This window comes from Coffea arabica, chromosome 5e (assembly GCF_036785885.1).
Source record: "Coffea arabica cultivar ET-39 chromosome 5e, Coffea Arabica ET-39 HiFi, whole genome shotgun sequence".
NCBI lineage: Eukaryota > Viridiplantae > Streptophyta > Magnoliopsida > Gentianales > Rubiaceae > Coffea > Coffea arabica.
Genome location: NC_092318.1, coordinates 43,055,839 through 43,072,228, shown reverse-complemented (window position 1 = coordinate 43,072,228; position 16,390 = coordinate 43,055,839). Strand labels below are relative to the sequence as shown.

General features: G+C 34.1%; 1 protein-coding gene and 1 long non-coding RNA gene across 10 annotated transcripts; both read right to left on the bottom strand.

The window, feature by feature from the left end:
* Positions 1-9,188: 9,188 nt before the first annotated feature.
* LOC113687423 (uncharacterized) lies at positions 9,189-11,632 on the bottom strand. Of its 9 annotated transcripts, none has more exons than XR_011814285.1 (7): positions 10,787-11,632; positions 10,635-10,705; positions 10,211-10,261; positions 9,988-10,114; positions 9,722-9,783; positions 9,498-9,533; positions 9,189-9,409 (listed from the first exon to the last, which is right to left on the bottom strand). XR_011814285.1 is itself a non-coding variant. In XM_072048701.1 (6 exons), exons 1-5 carry the CDS (start codon positions 10,951-10,953, stop codon positions 9,741-9,743), a joined length of 450 nt encoding a protein of 149 aa, XP_071904802.1. In that variant the 5' UTR covers positions 10,954-11,632; the 3' UTR covers positions 9,189-9,409; positions 9,722-9,740. The 9 variants fall into 9 exon arrangements, 5 of the variants coding, with proteins under 5 accessions (XP_071904802.1, XP_071904804.1, XP_071904803.1 ...); XR_011814284.1 differs by having other exon boundaries at positions 10,220-10,261; XR_011814287.1 differs by having other exon boundaries at positions 11,255-11,632.
* A 1,284-nt stretch (positions 11,633-12,916) lies between these two features.
* Positions 12,917-16,255, bottom strand: LOC140006390 (uncharacterized). Its single transcript, XR_011813988.1, has 3 exons — positions 16,176-16,255; positions 15,695-15,743; positions 12,917-13,041 (listed from the first exon to the last, which is right to left on the bottom strand). It is a non-coding gene; the product is annotated as an uncharacterized lncRNA (long non-coding RNA).
* Positions 16,256-16,390: the final 135 nt, after the last annotated feature.

Genomic DNA, 16,390 nt, shown 5'->3' with positions numbered 1-16,390 from the left:
ACCTGACATGGATGACGGTTCTTGAGACTCTAGCTGTTGTAAATCTATTGGCCTTTGTTGATAATTAAAATTGGAATCATCCCACCATCCTTGCTCATACCCATTTGAATAAGGGTCATACCACGTTTGAGACCAGGGTGAAAAATCTCCATAATTATTGAGTTGGACACTCAGATTATCTTGATATTCGGGGCACATACCGGTTGAATGATCCCTGGCATAACAAATTTTACAGGTTGCAGCAGCCATTCTTTCTCTAATAGAGTTTAGTGCCTCTGAATATGCAAACTTAGCAAAAAAACAAGCCTCATTGCCTTCCCTGGAAACAAAATCCAGTCTATCACCAAAATACGGAGTGTTAGCAGCCATAAACTAGTAAAGAAAAAAAAAGAAAAGAAAAAAAATAAGAGGGAAAAAAAGTGGAAATGAAAATAAAATGAACTCAAAAAGAAACAAATTAAACAGGCACCAGTCCCCGACAATGGCGCCAAAAATTGACAGGTGCCGAACCTGTGTAATAATAAATACCTACTCAAGAAAATTACAAATTTTGTATATAGCGGTAAGTAGGGTCGAATCCACAGGGACTGGGAATAATTCGTTTCTTCTCGAGTTCAGAGTATGAGGGGGTTTTTGATGGGAGGAAAATAAAAAATGAAATAAAACAAACAAAATTCAAAACTAACTCACAAAACACAATTTATTAAAAATAGCAATTAATAAAAGTTCTACCCAAAAGATCAGCTGTTCAGGCACGGTCCAATTAAATGATCATCGATGCAAAGATATTTCATCCATTCATTACTAGATTGGTTATAGTTATCAACAAACTCTGACAACTAGTTCTTTCTTACCTTTTCGATAGCCAAGGTACGACCATTGACTGCTTCTCTAACCGGATAACAACCCTAGGTACGACCGTAGAAATTTAATTACCCAGTTGCATTAACGCTAGAAGAACCCAACCCTAACCAATAAACACGCTAAGAGGGTTTATTTAAACTAGATCTTACGCTCCCCCATCATAAAGCCAATTATGGTGGTTGCCACGAGGTGTTAACTAAATGAACAATTACGGATTCTATTTAATTAACGTGGCAGTAGGCTATTAAATTAAATCAAATACCCGGCCGTTGATATTCAATTAATAAAATACCCATGAACAATTAATTCAGGAAACGCACGAATAGCAATAAACTGGAAGAATTAATGAAGATTCGATTAGATCTCACAGTTATTATAGACCGCGCCCTCACGTCAACCTTTGGGTAGAGAAGAAAATTAGCCGCTCCTCATCGTGCCAATCCCGCGTGATTTAATTGAAATCATTCTATTATTCGACGAAGAATTGGGAAAGGGGAATTAATTGCAATAACAAAAGAGAAGGCCCTGCTTTCGTCTTTGCTTTGGAGCCACAAGTGTACGAACAAAAGCTAACGTAAATTGTGCAGAGTTAAAACAAAAGCCAAGGAGTCAAAGTGTCACAACCGAAAAGCTACAAAAGTTTGCAATCGCCTGACCCCTCTCGAAAAGAAAATCAAAGCTAATCTACCTCCCCCTGCGTCCCCTTTTTTGTTGTCTTATATAGCGCCGCAGGGGAAATCCACGCGGAGCAGAGCTCTTCTCTTCATTGGAGTTTTTATCCCGTGTAGCTGGTCCATGTGGACCTAGTTTCCTCATTCTCATTCCCCCGACGTCTGGCCCTTTCTTTTCTTTTTTTTTAATTGAAGCCTCTAAGAGCCAAGTCACGTCTGACCCAATTGACTGAAACAAAAGCTAGCCTTTTGGAGTTTTAATCCCGTGCTCCTCGCAGTTCACGTGGACCGGGGTTCGGCTTTTCGGTAGCGTCCGCCTTTTCTGGCTGGGCCACGCTCTAAGATGAAGGGTCTTCTGGAAATTTGCCTCAAGAGATTACTTTTAACGCAAATCATCTGTAATTCATACAAATATGAAATATGAGCAAAACCTCAATACTTAGCACAGTAAGTAGCTAAAATTAGGACAAAATAACAGTGCAAAATGTGCCAAATAACCGCTCTATCACTCTTTGATCTATTATTTTTGAATTCATTTTGAGTTTTCTTCTTTTAATTTATGTCGATCTTTTTGGTAAATTATGGATTCAGTTTGATAAATAATTCCTAATATGGTTATTTTTCACCAAAGTTGTTGTATACTCACAATATTTTTACCATAAAATCATAATATTATTTTTTTAATATTGTACAAAAAATATTGCTAAACAGGAAATACATGCACACATGTCAAGTGTGACCCTAGTGAATAGAATTCATAATTATTAGCAAAATAAAGATTTAAATCGTAAAATCAATTTCTAAAGAGGTATTAGAATAAATAAATTGATTTGTTAGATTTTGTTATTCTAATTATTTTACCACACTCACCCCTTTCTTTACCCTTTGGAAAACTCGTTTACGAACCAGAATCTAGACATGCCTTTTCTTACTTAAAAATAAACCTTGAAGTTAAGTTTCTAATGAAATCAACAAATTTTAAGAAATAAAAAAATTGTATCAACATTTTAAATATTATTTTCCTTGCTAAGCCAAATGAAATGCAATTGTATAATTAGAATGAATTAATTATTTAAGAATAAAATATACGAATCATGCACATATCCAATTTCGCATGAACATTTAATCATTCTACTTTATATCTTTCCAGTTGAACTTTTCAAAAATTTTTTTGTGAATTTGAATTGAATAATATAATGTGCATTGTTGAATTTGGATTATTGACATTTTTTCTAAGTGATATTGTGGTTGATAAGAATATAAATGATTTATACAACTTAATTATCTTAAAATGGCTATTTAGTTTCAATTGATAGAAATAGTTGGATTCTTTTATTTTTGTTTTTCTTTTAGTATTCCTTTATACTGATAAAAAAGCACATAATTATGTAGCTGTCTCATGATATTCATATCAAGATTCTCCAAATAATTATTCATAATTAGTATTTCTTATTCTCTTTTGTTCTAAGAGCATCTATTTCTTTTATACTAATATTTTTTACAATCTTAAAATTGTGGTTAATGAAATTGGTCAAACTATTTTGAGTAAGAAATTGTTTCGGATAAGAAAGATGCACATTAAAATTGGAGATGGAATGTAAGGGTCGCTAAATAGTTTTAATAGGGAGTTTTTCATTTGAATTACCATTATTGTTGAGACTTATTCATTTGGAATGTTTCATATTTTTAATCACTACCACAATTAAAATGCAATAACTCAGGGGTAATATGGAAACAGCAAAAATTAAAATAAAAAAGTGCTTACAACTTATAATGCCAAAACTCATCACACTTTTAATATAGTAATAGTAATAGTAATAGATAAAGAGGAAAAAAAAAACAAGATAACATGTTTGATATTGGGAGGGACATGGCGCATGGAACATTTTTGTTCTCTTTATTGTTATTTTTTTTAGCCTTATTGTTATTAACTTATGTATGGTCTGCATTCATAGCCAGTTAGATGTAGGCATGGCCATGGTTCCATTTGGAACCGGGAACCAGACAGGAACCGGACCATTTGGAACCGGACTAGAACCGGAACCAGAACCGTGGTAGAACTTTGGATAAAGGTTCCGGTTTTGGTTCTCTAAAAAATAGAACCAAAACCAGAACCGCCGGTTCTAGAACCGTTAAAAATAATTAATATAATTAGTGAGATAATTCAAAAAAAATTAGTTGTGTTTAATAGGTTTTAAGAAAGTTTAAATTTTATGGACTTTCTGTATATTTTATTAATTATTTAATTCTTTCTATTCATCTAATATCTATCATTATAATTTGTAAGTATTAAATTATTACTTGCAATTTTTTTTTTTTGCTTATTTGCTATCAAATGACAAGTTTTGATGGTAGTAGCTCATCTTCAAAATCAAGCAAGCAAAAAAATATTTTTTGCAATATTTCTTCAAATGGAATCTTCAACATTGATGATTGTCCAACTCAAGAAAGTCAACACATGACAACCATTTGATAGTGTAATGTATATTTTTAATTTGACAATGTAATGTACTTTTCATAAAATTTATATTATCTATTTATTACTTCTTACTTTGTAGAATAATAATAAAATTAAAATATGATCTTTATTTTGTATTTATTTTTTTACATTTTATTTGAAATTTTAAATAGATTGTTATATTCGTATTAAAATTGGTAAGGATAAGAAATTAAATAAAATTATATACAACCATACAGAACCGGAAACCGGAACCGGAAACCAGAACCATAACCATAAGGAACCAAAATCAGAACTATGCGGTTCTGGTTCTACCTCTTTGAAGAACCAGAACTGGTGGTTCTGGAACCAGAACTAGAACCATCTTATATGGTGCGGTTCTGGTTCTACCTCTTTGAAGAACTAGAATCAGCGGTTCTGGAACCATGGTCATGCCTAGTTAGACGTATCATTCAGACATTTGGACATTTGGAGCTTGTCTTCAGAATCTCAACATTCAACACACTTCTTACCTGTTTTTCTTTTCGAGGCAACACTGCCTATACTAATAATTTATCTGAAAGCCTTTATTGCTTTTTGGTCTATTACGGACACAATTCTAAATGTTATGAGACAAAATCTTTTGGGATGTTTTAAGTCACATAAGCAAATTTAATTAACATGTTGTGTTAATCTTTATTCGAGTAGTTTGAGAACTTAATCATAACATTTTTTTTTGTGTTTGGGGGGGGGGGGGGGGTGGAAACATGAAGTTGATACCTAAAACTAGGGTAAATTGCTCCATTGGTTACTAAATCTATTCAAAATCTTAGTTGAGTTGTCCAGGCTGATGAGATGACATGCTTAGCATTTTCAAGCTTTTTAAAATCAGTTTGCATAGAAAGAACTTTGAGATTCAAGTTCAACTTGAGGAGAAATTAGCTCAGTAACCTATGGCCAAAATTTTCAATTTTTTCCAATTTTTGTCATTTTGTTAAAGTTCATGTCAAATGAACACTGAAATTGTGTAAATTTTGGAACAATTGCAGAACAATATTTCTGGTTTATGGTATGACTATGTACAAAACCTTACCGTTCCGCAGCTTATGTAACACAATATTCTTGGTTAATTATAAGCAAACGCCCTTGGTTATATCTCCTGTACAAACCTACCCTGAAACCCCTTTATAACTGAACTATTTTTCTTATTGAGGGAAACTAGGGTTATACTGGTATTTTACATAAAAACTTGTATTTCTTTTTGGTCCAATTCTTGACACATTGACGAGTGCTATCTGGTGAATCTTTTTGGATTTTTGGACATATATATGAAAAAAATTAGGTGGCACTAATCCCTAATGAATATTTAATTAATGAACATTTCAAGTTAATCTATTTATTGACGCTTTACCATGTACATTTTCATATATTTCATCAACCTCAGGGGTCAATTTTTCTAGATCATTGGAATTTTTTAGGTTATTTCATTAGATCTCAACATCGAATTTGAGTTTAAACAAGTTGAATAGTGGATTAGATAGCATTGGCATGCATAGATATTCATTGGGTTGTTCGTGATTTGTCTAAATTCCAAATTTATTGAGTTTTATAATGTAATTTTTGTAATTTTCTAGATCTATTAGATGTAGTAATTTTACGGATTTATTGTATCTGTGATAAGTAAAATATTGTCGGCCACATTAGGGCATATTTCATTGTATGAGATTATATCGTTTATAAAAAATAAAAAATAAAAAAAGGAGTTATCTAGTTCGCAAGATTTTTGGTATATATAGTGGTAGTACTCCTGATGTGCGCACGTAGCTGGTTAACATCATGATTAGGTGACATCTATATTTGCGGGCCAACTAATGACTCTGACATCTTCGCAAGTGCAGCAGCAGCAGCAAATTGTCCGAAACAGAATTGTAGATTATTTTTAAAAAAAATTATGGAGACAAGATCATTGAGGCAAGTGCAGCAGCAGCCGGCCTGAAGCAGAATTCGTAGATTATTTCCAAAAGTTATGCAGACCAAGAAGAAAAGTGGCCTTACAACAATGACAATATGTCAATATTGAATCCTTGTTATATAGTATATTATCAGTTTGCAACCTAACAAATTTTTTATTACTGTAATCAGACTATTGTCAAGCAATTATTCTGATTGAAACAGACCTTGCACCTGCTCTCAATTTTAATTTCATAGGTTAACGTGAAAGTTTCCTTGAAAGCTTGATCTCAATATTTGTACGTTTAGCATGCGCATTTCCTTTCAGACTCACCTATGAATGAGTACTTCCATTGAAAGATGCCAAGGGGCAAATGTTCACGTAACAAGCTCCATTTCAAATCACCGTTTATATAGAAAATGCCAAGGAGAAAGACAACAACTATTTTGAACCAGAAATGCTAAAGGAGAATTAACTCAATCAATTATCCCACCAAAATCAAAAGTTTAATGTGCAACAAAAGTACAGTTTTGGTCCCCAATATTTAGTCCACCTAATATTTCGATTAAAACAAAATTTGTCTTCAACGCAATTTAAGACAACTAACGAAAACTCACAATAAGTAATAGTCAAAATCAAATTGATGTACCTCAACAATTTTGATAATCTATATTTTTGTTTAAGTACACCAATTGCATGGGTATGTTGTTAATACCTCACAAATCACTTATTATTCAACCAAGGATGGAACGGGGGGGCTGGGGAGGAGCAGCCCCTTCGCTCCCCCCACAACCCCCAAAACTTTCAGAATAGTCCTAAAGGGACTAAGACATTTTATCTAAGATAGATTAATCTCCTCCCCCTCCCCCCTCTCCCAACATGCATATCTATTTCTAGTTCCTCTTAATTACTCTTCATACATTTATCTATTTCTTGTCCCCCTTAATTACTCTTTTTATAAGACTCTTATACCAAACAAACTCTTATTTCCTTCTCGTATTAGTGTAGCATTAGTACAAATGGGCTTATAAATGAATCGAATCGAACTTTTGATCTATTGGGCTCGATTCAAAATATTAAATAAATTCAAATTCGAACTCGAATCCTATATGAGCTCTAAATTTGAGATCAAGTTATGTTACAGACTCGATATTATATTATTTCCTCCTCTTATTATATTGTTTGAACTCGAACTCGAACTTGACAAAAATCCACCCTCAAATCGAGCTTTTAATGTGTTGAGTTCAAACTATTTGTTAAATGCTCAATTCATCCACAGCTTACAACGAAAAAATAACAACTGAAAAAACGCTACATAAAAGTAAATAAAGGAAATAAAAGGTAACAGAATTCACTTGAATTAAGAATGTACGAGGATTAGTTAAAAAATACAAAGTCACATCTTTTTATCTAGCTTCTCAAGGATCGACTCTTTCTAAGCTCCATTATTATGCTTCAAGTATCAACTGTTCCCAAACTCCAGTTTTGCAAGGCAAGTTTTTATTTTTATTTCCTTCAAACTTTCTTGTATTATATTTTAAATTGTATTATTGATTTTGAAATAGTTATTTTTATTTTGAGTTTGTTGTTTTAGAACTACGTAATGATTGTTGCTTCTATTAATATATGAAAAAAATAAACAAAGCCAGTAATATGAATTATTGATCTATTAGTTTACTAGATAGTTATTTCTCGCATTGATAGGAAATAGAATGGTAGGGAATCCAAATTTTGTAGTTTGGTTTATACTTTGTCTTTTATTATTGAAATCCTTAATTTTCATTTTAAATTTACCATGCTTTATATGCTATAATATGTGTTATTACTATATGTTGGATTTTTGGCCTCCCCTAAACTAAAAGTTTTTAGTTCTACACTGTATTCAACAATATCCATTTAACTCTTTTGTAGCATCATGTAAAGTGGAAAAATTGACCCCGTAAAAAAAAGTATCTCCAAGCATTAGTTAATATTTAAGCACAACAAGTCTCTAATCACTTTACATAAAATTAATAGGGGATTATGTGGCCAAATGCGAAGCCATAAGGGGAATAAATGGCAATTCCATATTTTCACATATTCCACGTTTCTAGCTAGTGTGCATATAGTCTGATCACCGTGACTATAGGAAGACTAATGCTGTTATAACATCTCATCTGCCAACAAAAATTCCTTTTCTTAATAATCGAAAGTGTCAGGATAGCTATAGTCAAGAGCAAGTAGGAGTTTTTTTAACTGGGCTATGCTGACACTAGAGGTGTCAAAATGGGTGACTTGGGCGGGTTTGAGTTGGGTAACATGGGTAATGGATATAAGTGAGTCAACCTATTTATATTCATTTAATTAAATGGGTATAAATGGGTAAGTCAAAAAATGAATTGAGTAACCTAATTATCCATTTATAACCCATTTATTTTAACTTTTCGTAAACTCATTTAAATTCATTTTTGCAAACTAAATTATCAATTTATACCACTATTTGCACCCATTATTAGTTTTAAATATTTACTTATAATGCTTAACAAGCCTAATTACTAATTTTTTTCCCATCTATACTCTATGTTGTAAAATTACATACTATTTAATAATTGAACAATAAAAATACAAAAATTTGAACTAGGTACTATAAAAGTTAACATAAAATTTAATCCAAAAATTTTGAACTTCTAACATTTTTTTGTGTGTAAATTTAAAATTTCATTTTGAAAAGGTAGGAAAGGAGTCTAAAACTTGTCATAAATTGGTAATAGTGAAAATGAGCAAATTAACAAACTAAGATAAATTAAAATGATAAGATAAAACTAACAAATAATAATAATAATAATAATAATCATCATCATCATCATCATCATAAATATGATGATGATGATGATGTTAACATCATAACAAAATGAAAAATCTGAAAAAGAAAATGGGCGGGGGAAGAGATGAGATTTGGAGGAAGATAATTTTAAATGAATTAATTGGGTTTGATGGGTTATCCAATAATATCCATTTAATAAATGGGTAACTCATTTATACCCATATGCAAAAACTTAAGATACCCATATCCATCTATTCATGGGCGGGTATGGGTAAATTTAATTAAATGAATTTGTTTGACACCTATAGTTGACACTTCTAACTGCCAGGAGTTTTTTTTTTCTTTCCTTTTTTTTTTTTTTTTTGATATAGAAGCAACCTACAGGTAGTGCTCCCTGCTATACATTCCGTCAATCAGAAACCCAAAGGACTTGTAAAATTATCCCAAAGAACAGAATACATATAGTAATCTAAAAGCAAAAGTCAATGCTCAAATATAATTTGTTGAACTAAAAGTCAGTAACAAGTACTAGCATAGCAAATCCCTAACAAGTACAAACTTGAAAGATTCTCTTGTGCACAAACTAAAAAATAATGCAACATAAACCACAATTTCTGGGTATCATAAAGCCAGTTATGCTCAAATTATATGTTCGATCTTCTGCAACCGCAATCTCATCCTCCCTGCAATTCAGTTGGGACATGGTAAGCTTCAAAAATTCAACCCCAAGTTAAACAGGTTTCTCTATAAAATGATTGCCAAGATACTTACATGCATGCTAGCTCTGTTTTATGCAACCGCAAACACCTATTCATACAACGTATCATTAACGCACAACCAACAACAATTCTCCAAACCTCCCCTTTTTTCCACATACAATAATTTGTGCATTCGAATTTGTCTGACTCTAATCTCTCTACATAGCTAGCAGTTGCCATGCTACTAAAGAAAAACTTCAATCCAAGAGCATTAAAGACTGCCTTGTGATAGCTTACCAGCTGTTCACTTTTCTTTTCAAGTCATTGCCAGACGATCACATGGCCTTGAATCATGCATTCTGAAAATGAAATCTTACTTTAGTTTCATTTTGTTCTTCTTGCTTAAATACTAGCCATCTATTGTACAAAACCAAACACATTCAACTGATATGCAGCATGTTGTCCAGATATAAGATCCAAATGTTGGATATATTCCACATATGTAATTCGTTTTATTCTTGTAACAAATTATCCGATCCATGTTTGACTTAAAACAAACATACCCCGGCTGGAGAAATGTGTCCGAATTGTTGAGGTCCTGAGGACAACTTCCGGCTTGGTCGCTTAAGCGGGTGACTGACTTAGATGAAAGCCCTTGTTCCAGCAGAGGTGTTTGGTCTTCCGATGGGCCTGCTACGTGCAATTAGCAGTCAGAAAGGCAAAAGATTGCAGCATGCTCATGTAGAGGGGCGAAACAAAGAAATAAAGGAAAAGGGAAACTGTCACGTCATGCACTTTCTGTCTCAACTTCGCATTCTCTTCCTTGAATAATGCTTCCTGCAATTCATTTTGCGAAGATAAGTTAGCAACCAAGAACACACATTTAAATGCAGTCAACCAAATGATATTCCATTGGAATCTTTAAGTAAATTGCTCCTACAGCATTATTGTTGGTTACAAATGATCTTCAATACTATGAAAGCCCAATAACACTTTTTTATCTCCAGATTCTCAAATTGAAGATTTCCCATTTTGTTATGCGATGAAATACAGAATAACAGAAAATGATTGATAGATAACCAAATAGAAACAGCTGATAAGGGTAATTTGTCACTAGCCTTTTTCTTGAGAATACCAATTTCTTTCATGAATTTGTCACCTTGAAATCCAAAAAACATAGTACGTCAACACTATGCAACAATTGAAAGACCTTGAAAGAAGGTTTTGAGTTTAACCAAGTCTTCCATGCTTAGTCCTACTAGCTCTTCACCTTTGAGATGCCTGTTACACGTGGGATGGCATCAGAAGTATCACAAAATAACGAACCATCCTCTACAAGATATCTGATGGCAGAATATTGACCTCAGTTTTGCAGTTTTCTCCTTGATTTCCTCAGCAAGCATGGCATGGGTATGATTCTCATGTATAAATACACAAAATTTCTCTTTCAGCACAAATTGGAGTGAATTAATAAAAGATAGAATAAGATTCATAGTAGTCATATCATAGAAGTAATTATTCACTCTCATCACTCTCCAATTACTCTCATCTCTCAGTTCACTTCCTTACAAATTTCCTTCTTTCTTCATTCGAACCTTCCGACAAATAGGTAGTGAGCATGAAAAGTTTTGAAATTTCTTTTTCATCAATTCCTTATACGGCCTGAGCTTGAATTTTAAATCTAAAACTCTACTCAAACCTATGATCAATTCCAACCACTTAAAATCGATTAACAAGATGAAAGTAAAGCATAACCGACATGATTGCAAACAAAGAAGAAAAAAATACAATTAAGGGGGAAAAAAGGTATAAGAGTGCAGGAAACTTTACAGTGATGATTTCCGCTGTAGTGGTTGGACTCCAGTGAGACAATGGCAGCAACCTTTGCCTACTCTACTCCTCGGCACACTCAACCTGAATATCTAGTCAGTAAGGAAAAGCATGGGGATGGGTTTCAAACGAAAGAAGAAAAGGAAAGAGCACAAGTATCTGTTTTCTTATTCTCTTTGTCCTAGCAAAGAGAGCGAAGGCTTATTGGTGCAGGTGTCGTGGTTGACGAGGAGGGTAGAGAAGCTGCCGAGTTAGCATCTGAAAATGGGGGAGTGGGGCGGCGAAGGCGGAAGATGGAAGAACCAAAATGGGGGAGTTTTGAGAGGTAGTTTGCTGAGAGAGAGAGTTTGTGAGATAGATGAGAAGAACCAAAATTTCGCTGGCCGCAAAATGAAAATTTTCAGATTTCACTGAGTGTTTTGGCAAAGGAATCTTCTGTCAAAATCAAATGACATCATTTATGTTTAATTTTCTTTTTGGTGTATCTCATATTTTTTCAAGTGTCATGATAAGGAATCTAAAGACACATTATTCTTTTTATATCGGATAAAATAAAAAAAATTAAAGTATATATTATTGAATTAATAACAAGTGTCATAATAAAAGTGCTATAATGACAAAACCAATAAGTGTCCTAAAAAGCGTGTCAAGAAAGACCATATTTGTTGTAGTGTAGATAGGTTAATTGGATATTTTAAACAATAGGAGGATTGTGTGATAAAATGCAAAATTATGAAAGATAAAATTGTTGACTCCATTCTTGTACATCTAGTCTATTATTAAGAGAAGGAAGAAGCTGAGGGTTTAGCAATCACTTCTTACAAAACCTACATGTTCTATCTTCTTTTTGCTTCACTACAACAAATCCCGTTTTGTATAGTACTAAAATCTTGATTTAACTCCTATACAAACCTGTGTTTAGTTTAGCTATCTTGAAATTGATGACCGGTTTTACCTCCTATGCAATAACGTTTTTGCTGCCTTGTGGAAAATAGGTCATACTGCCTTTATTTTATTTGAGTGCCTTTATAGTTTATATCTTTGTTGTCCCATTATCAATGACTAGGAGGGATCCCACGCAATGCGCGGTGGGCAAATGTAATGATGCCCAGTAATGCCCAGTTGAATAACGAATTTGGTAAAATTAGTTGATTCAAAGAAGAAGTAATGTATTAAGGATCGTGATCTAGTGGTTGCTTAGTTTAGTTAAGAAGAAATGAAAACTACCAGTAATGTATTCAATCGATAGGTAAATTACACTGCATGGTTCAGCTAAATTCATTAAGCATCCGAATAAACATTGAATGTGTGATACCAAAGAAAAATTTTTTCAACTCTGGTATCATCGAAGATCAAACCGTAAATATATTTTCAGATTTCGGAACAAAGACAAGAGTTTCGTTGTGCTGCAATTGATGCTGAAGAACGAAATCTCTCCAGTTTTGGTGAAGGCGTCTATTCTTTACACCAATTTGAGTACTTCTATGTCCAGTGTTGACAAGTAACATGGGAGTCTTGATACCATTGATGAAGTGATCAATAAAGCGCGAAATTTTCTATTATCAAGAGGTGTAGATTAGAAGATATGAAGAAACAAAAGGAAATTGCTTGCCAAAAAGTTGAGATGACAAAGAGAATGCAGGCAAACATAGAATAGCTTACCAAACTATTTGGAGTTGCCGAGTTAAAGATTTGATAAAAGCAAACCGAATCAGATAGATCTTGACAGAAATTTGGTCTTAGCGAGGAAGTAACTTGCTGCTGTCCAGCGGTCATGTGGATATCATCTGTAATTAGTGATTATGTGTTACATTAAAAATAATATATGATATGGATGAGGATATGAGATAGACACAGTGGTATTTTGACCTCTTGATGCAATGACATTCATATGCAACTGGTCTGGTAGGGGAACGGTCCAAGGCAAAAAAACTTGTTTTTGTAGTTCACAAAAGTGAATGACATCAAATATTAGATTCCCGCTATGTCGAAGTAATAGCATGTCATGCCTTTTAACAATGTTGTGTTCACGAAAGGTTTTTCATATGACTGCATCAAACTATTAAGGATATGATAGACCTGATCTTGAACACGGAAAGTATAAACACCTTTCGTGTTCTTGGTCAGTTCTGGATCATATTTTGCAGCAAAGGATGTGAATCCCAAGTTGTTATTACAAGACCGAACATTGTTTCTAAAATGAGCACTTTCCTTGTCATTTTCGATAAATAGGCGCTTAAGATCATAAGGCATCGATGGAGCCACAATAGAAATATCTCCTCCAGAGCAGCAAAAGTTAGGAGGTTCCAAATAGAACCTCTTGGCTCTACAATGCTCATAATCAGGAGCATCTGGAAGAGTTAAAGCTTCGTGGAGTATTTCATTGATCGAAAAAATTCGTCGCTGCCTCCCTCTTTTAGGTGCAGCTGCATTTATTTCGAAACTATAGCTAAGAAGCGAATTGAGCTGTGCCTCTATTAGGCTAATTAGCAATGGCATCTAAAATACCCGAAATAGCTATCGAAGAATAAAATGCCAACCCGGAGTTTGCTTCCTCACACGGTGACGAGAACAGCGATTTTGGGTCGAAGGTTGAACTTTACATGAGAAACCAGAAGAGTGGGAAATTGTTGTTGCTTTCCTCACAGAATCATTTTTTCCAATAGAATGGGTAGATTGTCTCTCCGGAACAGAGGAGGTTTCTGCAACCGTATTAAGAAATAAGCTAACCAAAAGGGGCTAATGTCATTTCAGCAAACACAATCAGCATGCGGTGGGAATTAAAGAATACTCAACAGGGTTGTGTTGAGAATAGTTGATGTTTAAAAAATGTACCTTGAGAAGCAGAAGTTGTTTCACAAGTGTGGTTCTCAGAGGGTGGCATATTTTTTCCAAAATGAAATATTTGGTGCCTACCATTAAAGAGAGATTACAGTTGACCAGATTTCATATGAACCTTGGGCAAAGAAGAGTACTCAACAACATTTTCAAAAAGCTCAGGAGCAAGTAGAGGATCTTTGCCTATGCAAGAAGGTTGCAGGATGCTCTCAGAAATTCGAGAAGAGCTATTGGGCCTGTCAACTGACAGCACAGGAACAGAGCAAGTAGGTCTAATTATAGAATCTTGCTCCTTAAATGATGCATCATTTTGTTACAGAAATTGACCTGTCTCACTTGTAGTTGTGAGAGGATAAAGCTCTTCAGAGTTCACAGAAACATGGGCTGAAGAACAATACTCAGCTGGATTTTCAAAAAGATTGTTCATAAGCAAATCCTCTTTGTCAAAGTTGAGAGCTTGGATGACGCTATCAGAACGATTAAAGCAATCGCCTAGTCCATCATGCAATGCTACAGGTATAGAGTTCCTAATTTTCTCCTAGGTAGACAGAAATCAGGCTCAACAGTGGAAGAAGGAAGGTTCAATTTTTTTCTTTTTTCTGGAAGAAAATTTCCTTTGCAGCTCCTAAGATCAGCCTTAACAGTAAGTGGAAACTCTGCAGATTGCAAATGAAGATGCATTTATTTACAAAGAATCGAAATGTAGAATCAGCAACCAGCAGGTAGGGAAGCGAAAGCGGTCTAAAAACCAAGAAATGGACAAGAAGAAAGCAGCAAAAGAAGGACATCTCCTACTATACCTGCAAGAATACTTGCATTTGGCATGTCATTTGCAGTCTCAGAAGAGGGAGCAGAATGGACGTGAGGAATAAAAGGAGCAGACTCGCGAGAGGACATATATTGTAATGCCTCAGTAATGACATAAGTACTGTCATGACCGCTCTTCAAGGCTTCACCTCCTAACATTTCACTATGCATAGAAGAGTGATTCGCACCATCAAGTTTTTCATGATGTGAATCAGGGAAAGAAACACCCGATTCCATATAACCAAGTGGAACCTTACGAATACGTGAGAGTAAATGTGCATTCTTTTTCTTGGCAGCTCTATTTTCTTTTTGACGTTGCAGAAGTTTCATTTTTTTCGAAGGTGGCATTTCTGCGTATTTTTTGCGGCGAGTAGCATTTCTATCCATCGATTTTACTAAGAGCACAAAATGTCGAAGGATTATATAAAGAAAGGAATATCTAACTTAGCAAAAAAGAATGTAAATCGAAAACTGGTAGAAAACAAAGCAGGCAAAAAACAAATGAACAGCAAGGAGGTAAAGGAGTTAATAGCCGACAACTGAGCAAAGAACGAATGTTTACATAAAAAATACTCAGGCATGTAAATATAGCACCAAAAACAATAGAATAACTCATATATGCAAGTATAAGGATCACAAAAGGTACAGAAAGTCAAAAAGTCCCAAACTAAAAAAAGGTAAAACTGGAGCAGGCCATAAGTACTGATGCATCAGAAAATGCATGCCAAAGATGCACAAATTAAAGATAAAATATAGAGAAAAGAGCAAAAGGAGAACAAAATCAGAATAACTAACCTGTGAACACGAAGAAGCTCAACACCACAGAAGTGAATAACAGCAGAAACTATCAAAGAAATGACAATCATGTAAGAGGTAATAAGAAAAGGTGAAAAAAAAGGGGAGAGAAAAAAAAAAGCTAATTTGGTGATAATAATTTAAAAGGGGCAGACAAAAAAGTAAAAAACAGCTGAACCAGTGCATTAGAAAGCTGAGAAGCAAGGAAGAAATAAAAAACAAAGCAGCATGATAGCAATTCTGAAATATCTAAACAATTAAAGAACAACAAATGAAAGCGAACTATAAAACCAACATGCTCACCAGGAAGCAAAAACGACAGCACCAGTGCAAATTAAAACCAAACTAATAAATTAGGGAAAACGAAGGTTCAAAATAGCCAAAGAAAACGAAGAACAATCCGTATGAGGTAGTTCTCTTTGTCTAACAAAGAAATAAGAGTAATGCAATAGGGAAAAGAATGCAGAAGATGCACAATTACCATTGTTCATGATGATGCTCCGTAGAAAATCCGCCGCGGAAAACCAGAGAAACTCTGTAACCATTGTGCAAATGCAAAACACTAAACAATGTCAATCAACGACAGCAAAAGGAAGCTGATGGTAGACAATGGTGCAAAAAGACGATTTTTTTACAGATTTACAGACATAACCTCAAGTAAAGGAAAAAAAGGCTACAAGGCCTATTGAGCGGAAG

Bases quoted from the DNA above. Each gene is read 5' to 3' on its own strand.
- LOC113687423 (XM_072048700.1), bottom strand. From the start codon at position 10,953: ATGAGAGTGAATAATTACTTCTATGATATGACTACTATGAATCTTATT. The intron at 10,115-10,219 runs GTGCATGACGTG...TGCACGTAGCAG, and splicing joins ATGCGAAGTTGAGACAGAAA to GCCCATCGGAAGACCAAACA. The intron at 9,410-9,987 runs GTATGTTTGTTT...ACTGAATTGCAG, and splicing joins GACACATTTCTCCAGCCGGG to GGAGGATGAGATTGCGGTTG.